A 25,150-nucleotide genomic window follows, 5' to 3' on the forward strand; every position below is an offset into this window, starting at 1 on the left:
CCCTACTGTGGGAAATTGTTCTTTCCACCCATTCCTAGTGATTCGAGCGGGTCTAAAACTCACAGTACCCAGTATCCTTGGAGTATGCAGCCTGTAACAGAACAGTCTTCCTGGATAAATGACTGGTCCAAGGTGTACAAACAGTCATCCAAACTGGGTCCATCAGAAAACTTTTCTGGGATTTACCTGTACTAAATATACCGAAGTAGGGAAGGAGAGGTCTTTTTCCTTTAGGCTTTCCAAGCTGGCTAACCTAAGCCTGGAGTGATCTGTGACATGTCCTCATCACTTCCCTCACAGGGAAGATTTTTGACAGTGGAACAGAATGGGCAGAGAAAAGCAGTGGAGAAAGGGAGAATCCTAGGCTACCCCTTGAGCCCCTGGATCTATCTAGGCCTGAAATCAAACACTCCTTTCCTCGATGACTTATGAACCAATCAATTTCCCTTGGGACATAAGCTAGTTTGACCTATGTTTCTATTTGAAGGACTCTTAGATGACAGAGAGATGAAATAAGTTGGCAGTAAAATACTGGAGCTGAGATTCTAAAACCAGGTCTCACTGCTACCAAAGCTCACACCTGACTGCCCTTTCCTACTCGTGGAGTGGGGCAGATGCCTGTGATTCAGGATGGAAGGACTGAGCAGATGGAGCTTTGACGGAAACCCATCAGCTCCACCCATCTGGGGAAGTTGTCTCACCTCAGGCTTTTAACCCTTGCAAGAGATTCCAAAGACATGACAACAGGACAATGGCATATTTATTTACAATTGGACCAAAAAAAGGCATACAGGCATCTTTTAATTAAAAATAATAATGATGATGATTAAAAAAGTCAGAAAAATCGATGACATCTGAACCCTTTGTGAGGAGTCCATTTCCCTACTCCCCCGCCCCCCAAAAGAGAATCTCCTAGGGAAAAAAATCCGAGATTTGGATGAACAAAAGCCTGCACTATCATTCTCCACTGCTTGGGTTCCCTTTTCTCCAACCTGATTCTTGGTGGACACTGCCTGGTGCTACGGAGTTGCTGTGAGGAAGGTCAAGAAGTTCACTGGTTTGATTGGTGGAACTGGTAGGGGCTGCTGGGGGAATCTGGAATCAGGGTGCAGGGTGTTGAGGGGGTGGGATGTGTTCCTAGCATCCTGAGCTTTGTCTTGTGGTGGGAGTCCCAAAGGGCCGAAGCAAGGGTGAGTGACTGTTACTTAAGCCCTAATACCAGGATGGGTCTGGTCTCTTGCAACTTAAGAACAAATGTTTGGACATGCACGGGGTGCGCAGGGGGTTAAGTGCTGACACAGGAGCCAGGCCTGCCAGGTTAGCAACCTCTAACTCAGCTCCTTGCCTATTCCTGGGAACAGGGGACAGAGTGACAGAACTGACCTTCCCTCTTCCTTCCCACAAGCAGTTTTCTGGATGTCCCCCAAAGGAGGCAAGAATCAGATGGGAGGTGGAAGTGGAGGCAGAGGGGGTGGAGCTGGCTAAAAGAGCTGGGTACGAGCGCTGAGGTTGGGGATGTCAGGGAGAGAATGCCTCTCCCCAGCCACCTAAAGGAGGGCATGGGGCTGGGGGGGGGGGGGGGTCTCCTGGACTTGTTCTGCCCGGGAAGTGGGAGAGAAGAGGGCCCGCCACCAGCAGACTTTGCAAAGAGCAGCAACCCCCCAAGGAAAGTACTGGGGAGTAATCCTGAGGGGGTGAGGACCCTCATTCCAGAAAGACATGTGGATGCTTGGCTTGACTCTGTAAATACTCAGCCCTGGATCCAGGGTTTCTTGGCACGAATAGTTCACTGCAAGTCTCTTCTCTTCTCTAGCAAACTCCCACTGCTCTGAGCAGGGGTGAGTCTTGCTGTCCTGGGGGCACTTGGCCCCGAGTACTTCCAGGGGATTTTCCTTGGTTGATCTGGAGGCCTGGCTGGAAGCCCTGCCTTGGGCAGCCCTGGGAGGAGGCTGGAGGAGAGAGGAGTGAGGGACTGGGCTGGTAGAGGCTGGTTGGCACCGAGGATGCGCGTCCAGGCTAGAGCTGTGCTTTGTTGCAGCATCAACGACGAGGAGGGGCCATGAGAGGCTTAGAAACCTCATCGAAGCCCTAGAAGGCCAGGTATTTCATCTTCCAGTTAATCGTGGGGTGGCCAACAGCCTGAGGAACTGAGGTGGAGACAGTGACCAAAACCCAGTGTCATGGTGATTTATCCATCCTGGATCCATATGTTAAAAAACTAAGGAGAAAACCCCCAACCAAAAAAATAAACCTGAATAAACAGGTCTGAGAATTCCTGCTGGAGGGAACTTTCTTAGCACTGAGGAAAAAACAACCCACAAAAAACTCATCCCCCACAGAACTAGAATAAAATGATGAAGAAAAGTCCGAGATTTATCTACAGGCCTTCCCGCCCCCCACGCAGCCCCAGGATCCAGGAACACTGTGTCAGGAGTTACATTCCCAAGGAGCAGGAGTTATTTTATTTGCGTGCCTGCAGTTTCCCACGCAGAGTGGCTTCCTGTCCATGGATGGAGTGGGCCTGGCCATGGTCCACCCCATCAGTCTATTTTCACAGCAGCGTAGATCTTGCGGACAAACATGTAGGCTGCATAGAAGCCGATGGTGCCCGTGAGAAGCCAGAAGGACAGGACCATGAGGGCCGTATAGCCAAAGTACAGGAGGGAGGGAATGAACTCCACGATGTCCAGCTAGGGCACAAGCGGAGAGAGAAGAGAGGGGTGGACACTTAGTGCCAGTCTACCACAGCCAACTGGGGGCCCCCAACCTTCTCACTGATCCTGTGGCACAGCTGAAGCCTGGCAAGGGGAAGGGGCTCGCTCCAGGTGGGCAGTGAGGGGCAGGCAGGGCTCAGAGCCATGGCGAGCCTTTGTCAGCACCAGGGCCCTCATGACCACCGTGGTAGGCTATTAACCCCACTCACAGATGGGGCACAGAGGGGTCTGGTGCCACCCACAGTTACAGAGCTAGGAAGCAGAAGGACGTGGGCCTCAGACCTGGGGCTGGAGGGGTTGGGGTCCACTGCCCAATTCCACTGACCCAGGCCACTTCTTGTGGGGGAGGAAGGGGCACGAGTCATCCCGTAGCAAGTCATCCCGGAGCATCCTGGGTGCTCCCTGGGAGACAAGAGGAGACTTCAGGGGCCAGGGCCAGAATGCCTTAGACAGGAATGGCCACAGCTGTGTCACTTCTTCATCCTCCACAGTCCCCAGAACAGCACAGCAACATTCCTGGATGGCTGAAGCAGCTGCCAGGAGTGGAGGGAGGAGACAGGCATCCAAGGGCCCCAGCTTAAAAGAGCAGAGAGCCAACAAAGCCAGCCTGTGGTCCTCACCTCCTGACAACGCTTCTGCCACTACTGTCAACATCTCCCAGAGATTTAATCTTGGAGCACACTGGACTCCTCTGTAGAGTCAGTGGCCTGGCAGAGATGTCAGGGATCTGTGTGGTGGTTGTGTTTGCTGGTATCAAGACCTGCTTGGCACACCGGGGTTGGAGTGGGGACAGTGCCAGGGCTTGTGAGCAGACACGTGGTCACAAATGTCAGGAACTCAGAAGAAATCAACAAAGACCTTCTCCCCAAGGCCAAATATCCTCAAACTTAGGGGATGAAGGCCATTTTTTTGTAGGCTCAATCTTCCCGTTTCACAAGCTTTCTCATGGCTGGAGAGGGCAAGAGGGAGGCAGGGGACATCGCAGTGGTAAAGCCAGTGATAAGACCAGGAAGGAAACGAGGCAAACAGGCACGGCTGGAATGGCCCTCAGAATTCAGACAGGCCAAGGCTGTCATTTTATAGACAGACTCTGGGACTAGGGGTGGTCATTAGAACAGAGAAGACTGGGGCGCAGGGAGGAAGAACAGGAGGTCGTGAGATGACCCTGGGGGCAGTCTAGGAGGCCATGCAGCTCGGTTTTGTTTGCCCAACATTGTCCCTTGTCTTCTATCTTCCTGGGTTTCGGAGTTACCTGCTCCTTATTCTGTGGTTCTGCTGGGGCTGTCAGTTTTAATATAACACTGAAGCTAGTTGATCAGAGTGCACCATCTCACTGGACCTGAGGAACAGTGAGGGATGGTGTGTAACCTGAGCTGATGAGCCTCTTCACTGGGATTGGTGACTTGACAGTAGAGAAAACATGTTCTTTTGGCTCTAGGGCAGTGAGGCTGAAAAAAGAACTAAGGCTGCCACTGGCATCTTTCCACTTGGAGGCAAGATCCTGCGTACAGACGAAAGCCAAGAAAACACGCAGAGCTGAGGCGGGGATGCAGAGCCTCAACAACATTCGAAGTGCTGGATCTAACCATGCCTGAAGCTAGACTTTTCCAGGTATACCAGTGAATACGTTCTCTTTTTGCTTAAGTCAGCTGGAATTCAGTTTTAATCACTTTCTGCTTGAGTTCTGATGAATGTGGGCTTTAGAGGAGGGAAGTTAGATTTGTTCTGGATGACTATGGCCTAAAGACAAAAGTTACAGGGTGGTAGATTTCAGTGTGAATCAAGGAAGACCTTGATAATGACAGGAGCTAGCCAGAGACTGAAGATGCCAGGAGGGAGTGTCTTTTGTCACTGGATGTGCCAGAGCAGGTGTCAGCAAATTTTTTCTTAAAGGGCCAGATTATACAGTTTAGGTTTCGCAGGCCATGTGGCCTCTGTCACAACTACTCTATGCTGCCACTATAGTGTGAAAGCAGCCACAGACAATATGTAAATGAATGAGCATGCCTGTGTTCCAAGAAAACTTATTTATAGAAATAGGCCCCCCGGCACATAGTTTGCTGACCCCTGAGCTCCATGAGAAAGAGGAGCACGGTCAGCCAACTGGAAGCAGGGTGGAGCACCACTGAGGATGATCCACGCAGTCCTTTCTGACTGACGATTTTGTGAAAGGGCATTCTAAGTTTCAACCACTGACCTCTGACTCTGGTTTGGGAATATACCCTGGTTGCAAGCAGAGGACTGCCTGTTTTTGGGTTCTGGAGACCTGAAGCACAGCGGGTGAGCCTGTCTCTAGTGGCAGCCTTGGAAGTGAAGAGTACACCACAGTGAGCCTACACCCCTCCAGTGGCCCATCTGGCTTATGTGTCACGCATGAACCTACCACAACTATCGTGGTGAGTGGGCTCTGTATTCTCAAGCCACCCTTGGGGGCAGTGAGCTCTGTGGGTGTACCTGAGTTCCTAAACTTGGGCACTAAAGCCCATTTCAGCATTTTCTGCTTATATCTTTATTAGCTCCTTCTCATCTACTTTCTGTATTCTTTCATGTTACTGCTTTTTTCCCCCCTAGCTTGAGGTAAGTACCACCTTCTCAGCCTCTCTTATTTCTTATGAGTAGCACTGTAAGGTGAGAGATTTCGTTTAAGTTCTGCTTCGGCTGTATCTCACAGGTTTTGCATGTAATATTCTGTCACTTATCCTAAAGGCTTTTGTCTCCCAAAAACACAGGACATAAATTCTCTCTGTCCTAAAAAGATGCATTTCCTACAACAGAATGTCTTTGGTTCTCCTTACTCTTGGTAGGAGAGACTCAGACACTCGGGCTTTTCCCCAGCACCCTCCTCTCCACCGACCTGCCCTGAATGGGATGGGGGCTTCCTCACACAGGGCAGTACCTTGTTAACAAAATAAAAGATGGCATAGACGAGGACATAGAATGCAGATCCCCCGGAGACTAGGAAATTCCTCCACCACCAGCGGTAATCCTGAAAAGGAAACAGAGCAGAGTCATTATCTCCAGGTGTAAAATCTTCCCCAAGTTTCATGGTCGCCTGAGGACCTAAAGACCTTAGGCAAGAACAGTCATATTTGGGGTGATGGGAATGTTTTATATCTATATCTATAACCATAGTGGTTACACAACTGTATGCATTTCTAAAAACTCATTGAAGGGATGCCTGGGTGGCTCAGTGGTTTAGCACTTGCCTTCAGCTCAGGGTGTGATCCTGGAGTCCTGGGATCAAGTCCCACACTGGGCTCCCTACAGGGAGCCTGCTTTTCCTTCTGCCTATGTTTCTGCCTCTCTCTGTCTCTCATGAATAAATAAAATCTTAAAAAAAACAAACAAACAAAAAACAACTCACTGAAGACTAAAAAGGATGAGCTTTACTGTTCATAAATGAGATCTCAAAAAAAAAAAAAAAAAAAAAAAAACAGCAAAAGAAAGTAATAACAACATTTCTTGAGCAAACGGTGCCTGCCAAGTGCCAGGCACGATTCTAGCGCTATACGTGAATCAGCTTATTCACTCCTTGTAGCAGCCCCGAGTTAGGTGCTATCACTGCCCTGTCACACAATGAGGGAAGAAAAGGTGCAGACAGGTTAAGCAATTGCCCAACCAGAGATACTAATGGAGGAGTCAGGGTTTCAGCCCAGGGCTTCTGTCCCAGAGCCCTTGTCAAAGGGCTCTGCCAAGAGCTGATCCCCAGAGGGAAGGAAGGTCACCTAAAGTGCGCCAATTACTAGAGAAACCACTACTGGAGTGGACTCCACTGACATACCTACTGACCTTTTCTCATGTCACCATGACTACTACACGTGACTATGCTGTGAGGTAGGGATCATGAACACCAGTCTACAGCTGAATAAATGGAGGCTCAGTGAAGTACTTGCCCAAGACTTCATAGCCAGAGGAGGGGAGCCCACATGGGAAACCCAGACAGCTTCATTGACCCATTCAATGCTGGACCAACTGTCCTCACCCCCAACTCCTGGCCCCATTCCCCTCACCTCTGCACATAGCTGGAAGTACACCATGACGATGCTGATTTGTGAACACGACACCACCAGGATGATGAAGACAAGGAACAGGAAGCCAAAAAGGTAATAGAACTGATTCTCCCAGATTGCCTGTGGACACATCACAGCTGACCTTCAGCTAGCCTGCCTCCCCCCGGTGACCCCTTCCCTTGGCATAGGCTGCCTGTTCTCAGAAAGCCATCCCTCAGTTATGTGTGGCACACCACCTGCCACCAGGGCAAGAATGGAGACACCCTCATGATACCACTGGGGCCTGTGGGCCTGGCATGTAGCTCTGACTGGCCTTTCCTTCCTAGAGCAGAGGGTGAGCCAGGCTGTTCTTAGGGAGGGGCTGAGGCATGGCTGACCCTACAATGAGTGGGCCCCTGCCTGAACTCAACAGCTTGTGGGAAAATAATGAATCCCACTCCAATCAAAATCACACAGCAGCCACCACCACTTAGGGGCAGCCTGCTGCAGGCCAGGCATGGTGCCACATGCTTTATGTGCATCTCCAAACGTAAGCCATTTATGGATGAGGAAGTCAAGGCTTAGAGAGGCTGGTGATTGGCCCAGGGTCACACAGAGTAAGGTGGCCTCCGGGGGTGGGGAGCAGCCAACCTGTCCTCTGACCCTTTTCCTAGGCAGAGCTGGACTACTCCAGAGCAGTAGCTGCTTGTCCAGTACAGACTTGGTGAAGGGGACCAAGTTCAGTCAGCTAGGTGCAGATGGCTCTGAGGAGCCCTTCTGCCAACTTCAACCTTGGCTTGGCTATTTAACATTATCCTCATGATAGCCGCTATTTAACAAGTACTGCCTGAATGCCAAGCATGTGCCTTTTACATTCTCACTCCAGCCTCACAGTGATCCTGAGAATTAGGAATCATTCCCCACACTTTCCTGAGAGTTCTGAGTAGCAGGTCAAGATGAGTGGGGAACTGGAACTCCAAGCAGAGGCCATGATATTACCAATGGTGGAGCCTGGCTGCAACATTATTGAAGTAGCTCCTATTTCCTGAGCACTTCCCACATACCAGACCCCCCACACATGGCCTATCTCATGAGTCCTTCCAAGCCATTCTGAGGGGCGGGCGTGTTAGCCCTATCTCAGCATGAAGAGTGTGGACCCTGACAGGTGAAGGGGCCTGTCTGAAATCTCAAGGGCAGTAAAAGGCAGAGCACATAAATGGAGGGACTAGGGACCAGGCAGGCTAGTAGGGGGAAGGCGGCAGGCTATGTGTGGAGGGATGGGGAAGCACCCCCACCAAGCCCCTGGGGCTGACCCAGCCCTGGGGAGAAGTGCTACTCACACTGAAGATGAAGAAAAGCTCGATGAACATGGCACCGAAGGGCAGGATCCCAGCCATAAGAATGCTGTAGCAGAAGGTGAGGGTTAACACTACTGGGGGACCCAGACTCCTCCCAGGTAGTATAAGGAACTGTGCTCACACAGCTGTGGTGGTTCTAGTTCCCTGGCATGCTTTCATACCATTATAGCCTCCTGAGAGGGTGGCAAGGTGGGCATCGTTCTCTGCATTTTATAGATGGGGAAGCTGAGGTATAGAGAGCTGGGGTGAATTGCCCAGATCCAAGTGATCTGTCTCACCTGCAATTTTCTACCCCTTCCTTCCCTGTCCTGGTTCCTAGGCCAATACCAGGTCTGGCTGGAGTGAAGTTAACCTGGTGTGAAGTTAATTTTCATAAAATCTATGAGAGCACCCTGGAGCTGCAGAACACGTCACAATGTCCCTCAGGGAGGGTACCCATTCCATGTCCTCCTAAGGAAAGGCTAATGGCAATGTCCGCCTTGCCCACTCCAGAATTCCCTGGCCTTGCCCCCACCAGAAACTCACCCAACAAATCGGTTCATGTACCATCGCTGTTCAGGGATCTGCCGGGGAATCTGGTTGGTGCGCACAGGGTTGTCATATGGCTGCTTGCGGAAGCCGAAGTAGTAGCCCAGGTAGACGAGGGGCAGGGAGATTCCAAACCACATGCACAGCAGGGCCACCATCGTGGGGAAAGGCACCTGCGGGCACAGCACTGTGAGGCCCCACAAGCCACTCACTGATGCCTGGGGCCAGGGATAGTACAGGAGGAAGGGAGACCCAATGAGTCCCCTGGAAGGAGGGTCACCATGGTGGGGAAGGTCCTGCAGACATGCCCCCCACAAGGCTCCTGGCCAGAACCTCTGGGGGCTGATGCAGCCCCGGGGAAAAGCAGAGGGCAGTTGGAGGACCATTTGGGCTGTGAAGTGAAGAAGGAACCACAGCATCCCAGAGGAGCTTGTCATCCAGGGAGGGATTGGGGAAAGAACAAAGAAGGACTGAAAACAAGAGGGGAAGATGAGGCCAGAATGAAGGAGAATTATGTGGTATATGACCTGGAGACAAAAGGGAAAAGACCAAGTGCACAAATTGTGTCTTCCCAATTTTGTTAAAATAAAAAACCACAAATATACTATGAAGTAAAAAAAGCAGGTAATAAAACTGTATGTATAGGACTCCATTTTAACAAAAACATCTCAATCTTTGTATTTTATGTGCCTACGAGGGCTGTGCCCAAAAATTAATAGTAGTTCCTCCGATGGCATGTAGGGGTTAGAACTGATTTTTCATTTCTTTAACCTATCCTATACAGTACTACATTTTTTCAATAATCATGCAAACTGGAAGAAGCAAATTAACATGTGCAAAGTGTTTTTAGGACAATACTTATTCCAATGTAAGCACAATACAAATGCTTGCTATTTCGTGATAATTTTAAAGTTACATCATTCTATTTTAAATATAGCTAAAAAGACTGCAAAAAACATATACTAAAAATTACATCAACTTCTCTGTACTTTCCAACATTTCCACAATGAGTGTTTATCATAAGTGGTTGGTAACTGGGAGGAAAATGTTGAAAGAGAGAAGGAACAAAGGTATAAAAGAGGAAGTGAGAGGAAGAGCATGACTCTGTCTTTCCTGAAGGTGGCTTCCCAACCGCTGCAAAAGAGCCAGTCCTCTGGCTCCCTGGACTCTGCTTCACCTGACAACCTTAATAAATGGGCAACTGCAGGTGAGGGAGGCAGTTCTATCCGCTACAACCGGGCTGGCAAATGCCTGCCCCACCTCCACTGCAGCCCTGCTCTGGGATCTAAGCCCCCTGTCCCCACCCCCACTCAGTGAGTCCTGGGCAGCTGCTAGCAGTGACTGTGGCTGGCAGGATCCCTGTGCCAAGGGGCAGGGCAAGGAAGAGGAGAGCCTGGTTTGGGATACTGACCTAATAAACTCACCCGAGGCAGCTTTCCCTTGGCTGAGGCAAAGGGAGATTCCCCAGCTGGCCCCTGGACTGTGGAAGTCTCCCTTTAGAGAAGTGAGCTTTGGCCAGTTGTCTGCAAGAGCCCATATGAAGGCCAGGGCCAGAGCAGAGGCCATAGGATGGGCAGGGAGGGGGAAACCCTGGGTAGTCCTCAGACCCTAGGGCTGGGAACAGAACTCTGGGGATTCAGAAAAGGGAAGAGAACAGTGGGAAGTGACCTGCTGGGGTGGGTCGGAACACAGCTGCCCCCCCCCCCCCCCCCCCCCCCCGCCTACTTACTGCTCCTGATGAGTGCTTTCCCCAGATGAAGCAATTCAAAACAAAGCAGATGCCAAAGACCACACCAGGGTAGAGTGTTGCCGTCTGGAAGCAAAAGAGACCAGGCTGGGGAGATGCAAGAAGGGAGCTCCCAGCTGTTCCCGTGGGACCCCCAGACTTGAGGCTCTCAACCCTCTTTGTCCTTTAGGACCCAGCACTCCAGGATAATTCCTTCCAGAAAGCATGCCCTGAACAGTCTGTTCCTTGCCCTCATCCTAGTCTGTGAGTAGGTACGGTTACCTGGTTGATGTCTGCTTACCCCCAGAGACTGTAAGCTCCTTGGGAAGAGTGTTTTCCCCCCCGTTCACTGATGTACACCCCACATTTAGAACACAGTAACTGCTCTCAACAACCATTTGTTGAACAGGAATGAATGAATAAAAGTTCTACAATACATGTGTGCGTGGGCCTCAACCCAAACTGCCTAGAGAGGTGGGTGAGCTTTAATTGAGGCTTCAGGGTGGCAGGTGTTGGTCCCCACACACACCAGCTCACCTCATCCTCACTACAGGCCTGGATGGAAAGGGCCTTTTAAAGAAGAGGATACTGGGACCCAGCAATGTTAAATATACACCCCAACTTCATACAGGAAAGGGTGGATTGGAGGTTCAAAACCAAGCAGTCTGACTCCAGAGGCCAAGCCCCTACCCCATATTCCATCCTGTCACCATCTCTTGGGCTGGGGCCCAGGCACTTGGAACCAAAGCCCCAGATCTACAGGAGCCTCCTTCACTGCTGTGGCTGCCTCAGCATCCGGGAGGGCCCCTGACCACAATGCCCGAGGCCCCCTACAATCTGGCACTCAACCTCCAATGCCAATTTCACCTTTGACTCAGAGCCACTACCCCACACCTGGTAACTGGTCATTGCCCCTTCATGTCGCCGCTGTCCCTGGGCTGTCATGCAGGCAGAGTTATCAACATCTCAGGGTATCTGCCACCTGAGTATTAATGTTGGGCCAAGGGCCTTACACGCAGTCTCTTTCTGTCCACATAACAACCCTGAGAGCAGGTGCAACCATCCCCTACAGGAGAGATGGGGAAACTGAGACAGAACAGAGCCAGGGTGGGGATCTAGGAGATTCCGGAGCTCCAGGCCACCCTGCCAGCTGCTTCTTTCCATCTGAAACCCTCCTCTTCAAGGCCTGGCTCAAACGTCATTTCCTCTCTGAATGTTCCTGCTTTACTTTGCTGTATAGGAAGGCATTCCTGTCTGCCCTCCTGGCCAAAGTTAGACTGGGCACTGTGCTACACACCGGGAGAACAGGAAGAAAGTTCCAGTGAGGCCGACAGACTCATAAGTGGAGAACCACTTTCACAGCACTACCTGTAGGCATGAGGCCCCTGCCTGGGCTCCCTGGGAGTCAGAATGGGGAAAGAAGGGGCAAGGCTTCTAGAGGGTGACACTGGAGCTGAGACCTACAGTACGAGGTGAGGGGAGTAAGGGAGTGGTGTGCCTGGCACAGGCTAGAAGGGGACAGGAGTGGTGGGGTACCCGCATCGCTGTAGGCCACGGCACATGCCCACCTGTGGACGGAGGCACAGCACCAGGGAAAAGGTGCCAGGGATGCCTAGGACAGTCAAGGGTCTAGGCAAGACCTGGGCAAGAGTTCCAGAGCCAGAGCTGGAGCTGGGAGGGAATTCAGGGACTATTTGACAGGAAAGCCCTCAGCACTTGTCTGAGAAGAGGTCGGCTGAAGGGAGCAGGAGGTAAGGAAGCAACCCAGCTCTCTGGCCTGAGGGTCTGGTGAATGATGCAGGGAACAGGTGTAGGGCAGAGAAGTGAGATTCTGGTGTGGGGTTGGCGGAGGGAGGACCTGGGGCTACCTGTGGGAGGCCTCCCAGGGAAGAGTTGTGCTGGGGGGACATTGGAACTGGGTTCCACAGCTCTGTAGCTGTACCACAGCCTGAGAAAAATGCTCGAGTCATCAACAATTCAGGGCCTTTCTCTGATCCTTCCAGAAGTCACCTTCACAGCTCTCTATAGTGAGGACTCTGTGCCAGGGTTGTGGCGACCAGACCAGAGACAGCCTGGGTTTCCCAGGGCTTTCAAGAGAGGGGGAATGGTTTTAGCACGTCAGGACCACAGGCTTCTCTGAGTCTGGCAAAGGGGTTTCTTGGGGTCTGAGGGGCCTCGTTTGTCTGGGAGAGCGGCACAGGCTCCCTGGGAGGTGGGGTCAAGTCCCAGGCATCTGCCAGTGTCTAGTCTTTACTGCTGCCCCAAACTCTCTTGACTACCAGGAGGACAGAGCAGGGCACGGACTGTCCTCCCTGAAGAGAAAACAGAGGTACCAAAGTCCGAAACATGGGCTGAGAGCAACATGGGCCTGGCTTCTTCTGCCCCTGGCAGGCAGTTCTCTCTACTCTGGGTAGGGTGTCCTCCCAGCAGCCCAGCTACCAGTTTTGGGCCTTAAACTTTGACACAGAGGGTTGTTGCCTAAATCCTGTTATTCTGAATCCTCTATCTCGTTTCTTGTGTGAGCAATCAGACAACGTAGGCTAAAAATCACCTATATTCAATCTGTTCCTCTCATGGATGTAGCAGCAGAGGCCCTCAGAAGTCCCAAGATGCCTGTGTGAGAGCCCAGTGTTCCCTACCCTGGGGCGTGTGCTCCCCCACCACTCTATCACACTGCTACTCTGGTGCTAACCCGCACCACAGACTGCCTATACTGCTGAGGAGACCAGGAAGAAGCTTCTCAGCTCCACACCAACACTGGCAGGAGGTTAGCACACTTACACAGAAGGCTCCTTTCTTCCACCGATGGCCTTTCAGAGTGCGGTACAGACGGCCAGCAGAAAATCCACCAAACACCCTGTGGGGAAATCGCAGGGGTCCACACCAAGGGGATTTGTTAGCCGGAGGGCAGGCAGCCTGGGCCAGCCCCGGAGTCCATTCAGACACACCTACCCCATGAACATGAAGAGGAAGCAGGCTGTGGTCATGAGAGCTCCCCGGCTGGAGGGCGACAGCATCCCGAGCATGGCCACGACTGTGGGGGAGTGGGAAGGAAGAGAGACAATCAGGGTCCCTGGCCCCAGCCTCCAGGGCAGATGAGGCTTCCTTCTCCCCTGGCCCTCCTGACAGCAAACTCCCCTGCTCTTTACAGGAGAAGACGGGTCTTAGCTGAGGCTCACTACTGCCGAGCACCAGCTGGCCACATCTGCACCACCGCTTCTGGCCCACAGAGCACTTGCGACCAGTCAGGCACTAAGCTGAGACCACTACAAATACCTGCTCACTCTGTCTGCCTTATCAGCCCTGTGAGGCAGAGCTTGGTTACCCATTTCTCAAATGAGAAAAATGAGGTTCGCAGACGTTAAGTAACTTGTCCAAAGTCACAAAGCTTAGCGGCATGAGGCTGAGATAAAAACTTAGGCAGATCAACTGCTAAGAGATTAGGTCTTAAACGTTCTCATCACAAGAAAAAAAAAATTATGTAACTATGTGTGGTGATGTTAACTAAATTACTGTGATCATTTCATAATATATACATATAGCATATATGTGCTATATACCTTAAACTTATGCAGTGTTATGTCAATTAAAAACTAGTAAAAATGGTTAAAAAAAAATTTAGGTAGACTGATTTCCCCTCCCAATCCTGGTGCTGACTTGCTGAGTCACTGAATACCTGACCACGGCTTTGCAGATGGAGTGGACATAGTAGGTGATCAATAGTACTTGCTGGAGAGCTCTGAGGGGCACCAAACCACCAAGGCCTGGTGCTGAGAGGACCCAGCCATCCTGCTGGCAAGGAAGACTGTCTTGCCCAGTGATGCCAACATGTCTCATTCTGCAGTGGGGGAGGCCACCCCTCTCTCAGACTCATCAGGCCTGTGCTGCTCTGGTGACAGGACCCCATGCCCAGCCCTCCCAGACCCACTCACAGATGACGATGAGGATCATACAGAAGAGCTGAATGCCTGAGCCCAGGAGGGAGCTGAGGATCATGGGATACTGCGGGGGCCTGAAGACATCACCATGCACCAGCTTCCACCCAGACTCTTCCATGGTGTCTTCCTGCAGCAAAGGGTCAGGAGTGAGGCTGCTTCCTGGGGTCCAGAGGAGATAGCTCCTGCATAGACCAGCCCCAAGGACCCACGCCCCCTGACTAGGGCTGAGGGTCCCTCAGGTGTCAACCAGCTGCCGCCCTGACAGGAGTGTAAGCAACATGAGACAGTGCTTCCCAGAGAATTATCACATGGAAAAGGAGGGCACAAAAATGAGGCTTACAGCTACTTAAGAGGCAAACCTCCTCCCCAAATTCCACAAGCCTGGTGCACAGAAAAATAATGTAAACATCAACACACTGAAACGTTAATTGTGAGAGTTTCTGAGTGGTAAGATTCAGAAGCAATTTTTTAACTGATTATAAAAGTAATATGTGTTTTTATGTAATAAAAAAGTGAAAAAAATTATGGCATTTGGCATGATATTTAAATGAACAAAAGGCAATAAAGGTTTATAGTAGAAAATTGTTTAAAAATCTGGAAATACTGAAAAGATCTAAAACTCATAAGTAAACATTCAAAAATTAAAAAAAAAAACCAAAAGACATAGAAAAGACAGTAATTTATACCCCTGGCATTTAACGATACCAATGTTTTGATGCACTTCCTTTAACCCTTTGTGTATGTTTATGTGCATATGTATATATAATTTTTAAATACTAAAATTGGAACCAGAGTGTTTTTATTGCATACTTTGTTATTTTTCAAATGATGTTTGATCAAGAGCATTTCCTCATTTCTAATAAGTACTCTTTGCAATTGGTATTTTAATGTCTGTACAATTTTCCATTGCACAACTCTACCGTAACATCCATTATTATGGAATACCAGGCTACATTCAGTTTATTTCAAATATAAATAAAGTTGTAAGAAATATTTCTGGAGTCCTTGTGGTTTTGATGTTTTCCTTTGAAAATTCCAGAATAATTACTGGGTCAAAGCAAGTTAACTATTTGACAGTTCATGGTATGTACAGCCAATTCATAACTTTTCAGAAAACTACCAATTTACACTTGCATGGGTGGCATGCGCAGGGCCTTAGCTCACATAAATCTTGCTGACAATGAGTACTATATGAAAACACACTTGGATTGATTTGAAGGTCCAAAATTGTCTTCTCATAATTAGTTTGAATTTGTCCTTTGGGAGGGGAGGGTGGTTATCTCTGAGATAAAAATGGTTTTTCACATGTTTATTAGCCATGTATAGTTCTTAGTCAATAAATTTTTTGTTCATTCTCAAATTAGAGATTTGGGAGCTTTTTAAAACCAGCTCTCTTAACTACAACCTTTTTCAAGTTTGTTATAAGTAATCTCTGGCACTTTTCTGTTTTAGCTATATATTCTGACATGCAGAACAGGTTTTAGATTTTTTTTTTTTTTAAGTAGTCCCCATACCTAATATAGGGCTTCAACTCACGACCCAGAGATTAAGAGATGCAGGCTCCATGACTGAGCCAACAGGTGCCCCTAGTTTTCAAATTTTTAATGTAGTCATTAAGTTTTCTTCTTGTGATTTCTGCTATTGCTTTTATGTTTAGAAATTAGAACAACGCTTATCTCTATCATTTTGGGTCATTAAACATTTTTTTTTCTTTTCAAACTACTCTATGAAACACACATACATCACCAACACCATCACCACCACCACAACCACCCTGTCCCCCAGTCTGGTAGCCCAGAACCCTACTGCTAGTCTGCCCTCCCTCCCCAAGTCCATCCCTCCCCAGCCAAGACCTCGTACAATGTCATCCTCCTTGTTATAGTTGGCAATGTCCTTCCGGAGGGTCCGAATGATGATCATGCTCAGGATGCCTGAAAAAGACGGGTCGGGAGGAAGAGGCGTTAGCATTGCTGGTGCAGTCTCCTGGGCTACATGCCCTCCTGGGCTTGGAGTTTTGCTGGGGGATGGCTGGCGTGCATGGCTTCCTCCAGTGGGAACTGGCTGTGCAGCTGCCTTGGGACTTCTGCTGAACAGAGCTCCACCCCAGCTATCCAGAGAGGGGCACACGGAGGGTCACTCCCCTGGTAGGGGAAGGAAAGAGCCACTGGGATGCATACGGATAGCCAAAGGACATATCGTTTTTTATTCCAGGGAGAATAGCACCACAGCGGCTCGGTGTCTGGGCTCCCCTGACCTCTGCAGCCTCACATCTACCCAAGGCTTACCTCGCTGCCCCTGCTTGCTTGCTACTTTTGTCATCAGTTTTGCTTGCTACTTTTGTCATCAGTTCACAGCCTCCACAGCCCTCACTGGGGCTGTTTCCTGTTCCCTTTGCCTGCAATGCCCCACTCTGCCCTAACTCCCACTCATACTTCAAGACTTATCCCAGGCATCTTTGCCTTCAACAACCCCCAATGGTTCAGAGGACCCCCCCATGTGTACCTCCACATCACCCTGTTTCCTCTCCAGGCAGCACAGTATAGTGGTTAAGACAATGGGTTGTATGACCTCAGCTAACTTAAAGCTCTTGGATCTTGACGGATTAACAGGTCTGTAAAGTACTTATTAACATAGTGGCTGGGCCCGCAGTAAACATTTAATAAAAAGTGGCTAGTATTATCTTTACTTCCCATCTGATACTGAAATGATTGGTTTCACTCCACCTCTGCCCATGACCCTCCCCTTGGCTTGCAAGCCAGCTTCTCCCTAAGCTTGTCCCAGCCAGGGTTCCATGGCCCTGGCTGAACTAGTCTTTCCTTGGTCTCTGAATGGTGGCTCCTCCTCACTCACAGAGGTCTTCTTTAAAGCAGCCTTCATCCTTTCTCAATGGCTGTGTATCTGGTCACCCTGTTTATCTGCTCCTTTGCACTTATCACTATCTGGACTCAACCACTTCTTTGCTTTTTTTTCTCTCCCACCACCAGAACAGACTTCGTGAGGGCACAGACTGGGCTGGGTTTGCTCAACACCATATCCCTAGGATGTGGCATAGCACTTGTATGGGATAGTCAACAACGAAATCTTGTTTAATGAATTGGTGAAGGTGTCCATGAAGAGATATATCCATCTTTCCCTAGGGAGCTCCTCAAAGTAGAGACTGAATCTTATTCACCTTTGCATGCCTGATGCCTAGTACAAGAGCCTTGATGTCTGTTTTTGACCTATACTCGGCCCCAAGAGCACCCTGGAAGTCCCCCTTGAGTCATATGATACCTCAGACCTTCATCCCTCACCCTCTTGTCCACTCCCCCTCCCATCCCATCAATCTCTCACCTGACAGGAAGAAGACCACCACAACAGAGTTAATGATAGAAAACCAGTGAATCTGCACATCACTCATGGTCAGATAAGTATCCCAGCGAGATGCCCATTTGATGTCACTTTCCTGGAGTGGAGGGAGGGAAAGTGGGAAAGAAGCACCTAAGAGTCAGGATTCTTCCTAGACAGCTCCTGCCAGACCAGAACTCCCCTCCCCTGCCATGGGCTCCAGCCCCTTCTCACCTCCCAGTGTACAGAGTAGGTGAAGTACAGTTGGTTCTCCTTGGTGGGATCAATTTCTTGGGGCGAGGAGTTGGTACCCTCAGGCAGGGTGCATGAACTCTTCTCATCTGCTTTGATGTCTGTGAGAGACAGAGACTCAGCGTGCTCCTGTGGGGGCCAGTGCCTCTACCCAAAGGCTGTTTGGTGGTGGGGGTGGGTGCCCTCAGAGGCGGCCTGCTGCTGGAACCCAGGGTCTGAGTACAGGCAACACAGTTGTAGAACTTCCTCCCCAGAGCCCTGACCATCCTAAAAGCCTTTGGAGCTGCTGGGTGTGCAGGACGGGGTCTGAGTCCCATATTTAATCAATCTCTCTTTGCTCAATTCAAACATTCATATATTCACTCAATCAGCTCCACTGAGGAAAAAACACCACTGACTCATGCTATCACGAGTTTACTCATTCATGCAGTCCCCAAAGTCCTGGCATTTCAGCAATTCAATCACTCAGATGCTTCTTTCTTCATTTATTCATCCTGTTACCTGTTCATGCATTCAACCAACAACCATATAATGTGCACCTACTATGTGCCCAGGACTGTGCTGGAGAGAAAATGGTGAGAAAAGGAGATGGAGTCTCTAAATTCGAGAAAATAGTTGAAGGGAGAGATGATGTCAAAATCATCAGGCAATAAACATAAAGCTGTGATCATGACATTCATCAGACAGAGAGCAGTATACTGCTCTGAAAGCACAAGACTGATGTCTTATTATGAGATTTCTGGGTATGATTTTGTTTGAAAACTAGGGGCAGTCCCGGTGGCTTAGTGGTTTAGTGCCGCCTTCAGCCCAGGGCATGATCTTGAAAACCCAGGATCGAGTCCTGCATTGGGCTCCCTGCATGGAGCCTGCTTCTCCCTCTGCCTGTGTCTCTGCCTCTCTCTCTCTCTCTGTCTCTGTCTCTGTCTCTAATAGATAAATAAAAAATCTTAAAAAAAAAAAAGAAAACAAAACTAGGTTCCATAGCTTAAAAAAAAAAAAAAAGGCCAGAAACCCACCAATACTGTGGACAAAGGCCAAGCCTGCTAAGTTGAAATGTGCCCTGTGGGGAGAAAGGGCAGACAGATGAGAAGCCAAACCAGCTCTCTTTCGGCCCGTAGGGGTAGGCTCTCAGATTCTTGCACATCTATTGACCCTGGGCCAACTCTAGTCTGTGCCAATGACTTAGTCAGAGGAAGAGGAAACAGAAAGCAGCTGCCTGACTGCCCTGTCTGTATCCCTTCACCTTGCTCTTCAGCCAAGGGTAAGCTGGCTGGCTCTCATGAGAGGCCCAGCCAAGTCACCAACCTCTCTGAGCCTCTGGTTCCTTGTCTATAATCACCACACACTTTCAGGGGTTGCGAGAGGCAGTAAACCGGGAAGGTGCCAAGCCAGGACATAACAGATGTCAGCTCTCCTCTCACTCCTCACCTTCTTTCACGGGAATGCAGCGACCCTACCTTGGCTGGGCCCGTATGCCACACTGTGGCCTATCAACCATCTCAGAATCAAGTGTGAGAAGATCCTGGGTATAGAAGCCCAGGCCCATCCAGCCCTACCCCTCTGGCCATACCTCCCCACTCACCCTCCAGCCTGATGCTCTGGGGAATCACCTCGAAGCGGACGACTCGGTATGTATGTTCCTGATCCTCTTCTAGGTCCTCCCGGTGGTAGTAAAGGATAAACGAGAGGTGATTGTGCAGGTAGATCTAAAACAGCAATGGAGAGAAAATACCTAGTAGTCGAGAAACAACCAGAAAATCACCCCAGATATCAGATTCTTCCTCTTGTCCAGTAGGCCCAGCTGTTTCCACCTGCCAAAAACACTGCTCTCACAGCACTCCCCACTCAGAAACCCTCCAGGGCTCCCTGGGGCTTACTAGATAAAAGCCCGGATCCCTTAGGTCTTCCATCATGTTCTCAGACATCCAGTTCACCTGATCTCCCCCAGCCCTCCCCTGCGCCATGAACAGTCACCACGCAGCAGCTCTGGCCCTGGCATTCACTCTGGCTAGAATGCCACCCCTGACTCCACTCCACTCAAGCCTTCCTATTTTCCGAGGCCCACCTCCTCCATGACAATCTGAATGCACAACAGGCTCCTCTGTACTCTGCTGGCCTTGATCGTCATGGCACTAGCACCATCAGCAAATGGCAACTGGGACTTAAGATGCAGGGTCTTACATGGTCAGTTCTCTTTCCCATTGGGATCAGAAGCCCTTTGAGGGCAGGGCCTATGCCTCAAAAGGTCAAATTTTCCTTTATTCCCTACGTAGAAGGTGTTCAGTTTAGAAAATCAGAAAGGAGAATCACTGTTAACTATCATTGCCATTATTAGCGTATTTCTCAGAGGCTGTGCACTATAAGTAGCAGACACAAATTTTCTGTTTCACTCTGCATAACAAAAAGGGCAGCTATGGACACTGCATCTTTTTTACCGATGAGAAATCAGAGGCCCAGAGAGTTAACAGGTAGGCTCAAGGACACTCAACAACCAGGAGCTGGTGGATGTGGGACCCAATGCCCAGGGAGCCAGCACACTCCTGACTGCTATACTACTTCGCTCTCTCTCCTCCATACTGATGAAATCCTTTTTTGTTTTGTTTTAATCTTATAAATATGGAATCTTCCTTCTGAGGGACTGTGCCTTCCACTTTCTGCCAAAACCAGCTACTCTAACAGACCACACCCAGTGGCACAAAGAGAAACCTGTCTTGGCCATCCCACCTTTTGTTAGAAACCTAGAGCTAAGTATTTCCCCCTTCCCTGTGGCCCCAGGTGCTCATGACTTACCAGTGAAACGCCCCCAGCCCTTCGAGCACGCAGAGACACTCTACCTTGTTGACATCCGTGAAGCCGAGCCGGTAGCCGTGTTCAAACTGCACATCTTTTTCCTTCTTCTTGTCATCACCGTCACGGTTGGAGTAGAGCTCCAGCCGGGTGGCCACAGGCAAGTTGTCGGCAATGCTGGAAACCCAAGGCCCCGCTCAGTCCCTCTGGACTGCCTCTCCCATCAGTGCCCTCCCCGACACCAACTCGAGGCTGGCAGGGAGAAGAGGACAACTTACAGGTGGACGTAGTAGTCTTCAGTGATCCGTTCGGCCACAAGCCGGCTCTGCTCCACGGTCAGCGTCACTGGCTTGTTGGTCTGGCTGCATAGAACCTCACACTTCTTTTCGCTGTTCATTAGCACCTGGAAAGGGGTGTTGACAATCCGGTCCCCTCTCAGCACCTCTCCTGCCGTAAGAGAGACACATGGATCTCAGAGCTTCAGCCCTGAGGTTGCTGAGGTCAGCAGAGCCGCAGAAACACAGTGCTGACTCGCGGGGCCCTCAGCAGTTCTGCAGCTGGCATTCAGTGCTCTACGCTACCTGCAGAGAGCTGGCCCATCCATCTCCCACCTGTCATCCTCTCCACCCCCTTTGTGACACCACCACCAGACTCCAGGGCACATCAAAGTTGCCTCTGGGCCTCATGTCATCTCTTTTGCCCGGAGTGCCTCTTCCTGCCTATGTTCCTGGGAAGTTCATCCTCACCCTTCAAGCCCAGCTTTCCCCCTCCAGGAAGCCCTTCCTGACCTCTGGAGCTCGTCACTCTCTCCAGCGATTTCCCTCTGCGTAGAGGCAGTGTCATGCAACGGTGAAGACAAGACTGCCTAGTGAGCCCTGGTTCTGCCACTTACTATCTTAGCAGTCTTGGTAAGTTACTTAACCTCAATGAGGCTCAATTTCTGTATCTGTACAATGGGGATAATAATAGCATGAGGAACAAGGCGCAGAGCAGGCTGGCAACATACACTATCTTTATCATGAGCATTCCTGCTTCACCTTTGCACACACCAGTGATGTGACCGCACAGCACAGTGCACTGCCATATTAAGTTTCTGCCACCTCGTAGGCTCTTTTAAGGGCAGACTGTTTCCCATTGATTTCCCTGTTTCAGATCCCATTTCAGGCAGGGAGGGAAGTGAGGTAAAACCCAGCACCTGTGATTTTTAGCCAAAACATGTTCTTACTTAACGAACTTGCAGCATACCCACTGCAAGCATACTGCTTCAGAGTTGCTCCGAGGCATCACACTAGCAGGTGCGGGAACATTGAGGGACTGGCAACGACAACCAACGGCACTTTCATTCTAAGCTGTTCTAACAATTCTACTGGGATGATGTGAAATGGGAAGACTGAAGACTGACCAAAACCAACAGGCGGGACCAGTGCCTGCATAGTCCCAGGGTCTAACACGGGCCTACTGGGAGGGACTGCCTGAGATGGCATGCTGTGACTCGTCAGCCATTCCTTCCTTCATCCCTTCGCTCATTCCCAGCAGGTACCTGGTACTGGTTATGTGCTGGGCCCTGAAGATGCAATGCTGAACAAACATATTCATGGAGACTACATCATGTAAAGAGAGGAACTTGTTCTAGACACAGGGAGCAGGTCTAGGAAAGTTGCTCTGAGGAAATGATGTTTGAAGTGAGCTCTAAATGAAGAGGGGTATTCACTATGTAGAGAGAGGAAGAACATTCTAGACAGCAGGAACAGTATGTGCAAAAGCTCCTTGGGGTGAGAGAAGTGTGATGAGCTTGAGAGGCTTGTGTGATTGTAGCGCAGAGAACAAAGTGAGAAAGTGACCTTGGGTGAGCCCACATGATGAGCCAGAGCTAGACCTTGGGGCCCATGGGCTGTGCTGGAAGTCCAATTTTTATCTAGAGAGCAAGAAAACCCCAGGAAGGGTTTCTAACAGCGATGGAAGAAGACACTACCTGATTGTGACGACACAAAGATCACTCTGGCTATTTTGTGAAGAAAACACAGAAGATACAAGGGACTGGCTGGGATGATGCCAGTCATGCAAGTGAGCGAGGATGGGATGGTGGCTGGCCTGTACTCGGGTGGAAGCAAGCACGTGGACATAGGAGGTGACACTAGGGGACCTGGTGCTGACTGATACAAAGGATGAGGGAAGGGAGGTGACAGACTGAGGTTTCTATAATGGGGTGCTAGGTGGGAATACTGAAGAGGAGCACATTTACCCTTAGCCATTTTTTTCCACCATTTGGATATGTCAAGCAGGTGATTAGATATCCAAATTTGGGGCTTGAAAGACAGATTAGGGCTATGGATGGAAGCTGTGAGCTGTTGGCATTCATACAGCCAGTGGCAGGGCCCAAGCTCCACTACTGCACAAAGTCGCAGCCTGGGCAAGTGTGGATGAGGCTGCTGAGAAGAGGGGGAAAAGAGGGACTCCTCTACCCCCCATTTCAGATGCCTAGTGATGCAGCTGAGTCTACAGAATCCCAGGATAGATTGGCCAGTGGAGAGTGAGGATCCCAATAAGACATCTGCATGGTCTGCTGTGAAAATGACTCTTGGGTCACCCTCTTCATTTTCCAGAAGATGACACTAGGGCCAGACAGGGACGGTGACTTGCCCATGACCATATGAGGGGATTGTCATAGTGCTAAGATCTTGGGCTCCTTCCTCCACATCATTCCCTACTGCCCACTTCTTTTTTAGTGTACAAGGAGCTCACATGAGGAAAGGAAGAACATGTATGGAGAGGAACGCAAGGGCAGCCCTGGTGGCTCAGCGGTTTAGCGCTGCCTATAGCACAGGGCCTGATCCTGGAGACCCAGGATCAAATCCCATGTCAGGCTCCCTGCATGGAGCCTGCTTCTCCTTCTGCCTGTGTCTCTGCCTCTCTCCTCTCTCTCCTCTCTGTGTATTCTCATGAATAAATAAATTAAATCTTTAAAAAAAAAAAAGAAATTTACACCAATTAAAATTTACACCAAGAAAGACATGCTGGTCTGGAACAGCTCATTTCTAATATGCAAATGTTCCCTTTAACTTTTTTAAAAATTTTATTTGAGAAAGAGAGAGAACATCAGTGGAGAGAGAGAGGCAGAGGAAGACCAAGAATGAGAAGCACACTCCTGCTGAGTAGGGAACCTGACATGGGGCTCGATCCCAGAACCCTGGGATCATGACCTGAGCCAAAAGCAGACATTTAACAAACTGAGCTACCCAGGGGTCCAGCCTTTTAACTTTTTATGGCTGGAGCAGATAACCATCCAGGCTAAAGGAGCAACAAGCTACAAATGTGGACGCTCTAAGGGAGTCCGATGCTGTACTCCAGTATATCTGTCACAGACACTCCCACACACACCGTGATACAAATCTCCATCAGTGTGATCACTAGGAGCACAGCCCTCAGACAGCCCAAATGAACCTCTCTGGAGAAGGCAGCCTGGACAACAGGAAGAATTTTGTCTTTAGAGTAAAAAAATCCACCTGGATTAATATGTCAATTTCTCTACCTATTGGCCAGGTGACCTGTGGAGCAAGTCTTTTAAACCCTCAGAGCTGCTGTTCCATTATGAAACAGGAGCAATCATATTGGTGAGTGAGTAGGGCAAGGAACTCTACCTCCTTTTGCTTCACTTCCCTTACCTATGTTAAAGGGACAGTAAGAGGAGCTACTTTGTAGGGCTGTTGTGAGAATTAACGAAGTTAAAGCACAGAAGTGCCTAGAACAGTGGCTGGCTCACAATGAGAGCCCCTTGAAGTATTAACGGTGGTGATGATGAGAACATATAGCATAAGGCCTGCCATCTAAAAGGTACTTAATCAAGGATGTATCTGCCTCAACAGGATGTATCTACCTCAACATTCTTAATCAAGGATGTATCTACCTCTACATCCTAAATTAAGGATGTATCTAATCCTAGTACCTAGGATACTAACATTGACTGAATGCTACTGTGTCAGACACTGGGTCTGCAGCGGGAGAGAGAGGGGAATGTAAAGCATGTTCCCGCCACTCTGAAAGCCCATAGGCTGTGAAGGCAGGCACTCCACAAAGACAGAATGAGATACAAATGGCAATATGAGATACTTTCGTACATAGAAGGTCCCATTTCTATGAGACAGGAACATTCCCCAGCTTAATTAAGGAAGATGCTGCAGAGGCTCAGAGAGCTGAAAGTCACCCAGTGTCACACAGAGGTGAGGTGAGCCCACCTGCTGGCCAACAAATCCACACCAGCTCATGGGCAAGGAAGGAGCTGTTCCGAGAGTCCCGGTAGCAAGAGGCCCGGAGGACAAAGCCAGTCAGGTTTCTCAGGCAGAGACAAGGTGGCCAGAGGACAACATGGTATGGAAAGGGAAAAGAAAGGTAAGTGACAGGCAGGAGGAGCAGCCCAGACAGTCAGTGGAAGTCAGCCCATGCTCCGAGCCAACAGTACAAGGCAAGATGAAGGGATAGGAGGATCTGTCTACTTTTGGTTAAGCTGATTGCAAGGGACACCTAATACCTGGTC

At 49.7% G+C, this 25,150-nt stretch overlaps 1 protein-coding gene across 1 annotated transcript in view; it reads right to left on the reverse strand.

The window, feature by feature from the left end:
- Positions 1–742: 742 nt before the first annotated feature.
- TM9SF4 (transmembrane 9 superfamily member 4) overlaps positions 743–25,150 on the reverse strand; it is a 51,704-nt gene continuing 27,296 nt past the window's right edge. Inside the window, exons 4-18 of the mRNA XM_025986155.2 lie at positions 20,898–21,066; positions 20,667–20,796; positions 19,415–19,538; positions 17,815–17,933; positions 17,587–17,698; positions 16,114–16,184; positions 14,248–14,380; positions 13,268–13,349; positions 13,097–13,172; positions 10,319–10,402; positions 8,587–8,762; positions 8,044–8,107; positions 6,725–6,844; positions 5,611–5,700; positions 743–2,690 (exon numbers count right to left, since the gene is read on the reverse strand). Coding sequence (XP_025841940.1) covers positions 2,541–2,690; positions 5,611–5,700; positions 6,725–6,844; positions 8,044–8,107; positions 8,587–8,762; positions 10,319–10,402; positions 13,097–13,172; positions 13,268–13,349; positions 14,248–14,380; positions 16,114–16,184; positions 17,587–17,698; positions 17,815–17,933; positions 19,415–19,538; positions 20,667–20,796; positions 20,898–21,066 — 1,700 coding nt within the window. The 3' untranslated portion in view covers positions 743–2,540. The remainder of the gene's footprint in view (positions 2,691–5,610; positions 5,701–6,724; positions 6,845–8,043; positions 8,108–8,586; positions 8,763–10,318; positions 10,403–13,096; positions 13,173–13,267; positions 13,350–14,247; positions 14,381–16,113; positions 16,185–17,586; positions 17,699–17,814; positions 17,934–19,414; positions 19,539–20,666; positions 20,797–20,897; positions 21,067–25,150) is intronic.

This window comes from Vulpes vulpes, chromosome 14, assembly GCF_048418805.1.
Source record: "Vulpes vulpes isolate BD-2025 chromosome 14, VulVul3, whole genome shotgun sequence".
NCBI classification, from domain to species: Eukaryota; Metazoa; Chordata; class Mammalia; order Carnivora; family Canidae; genus Vulpes; species Vulpes vulpes.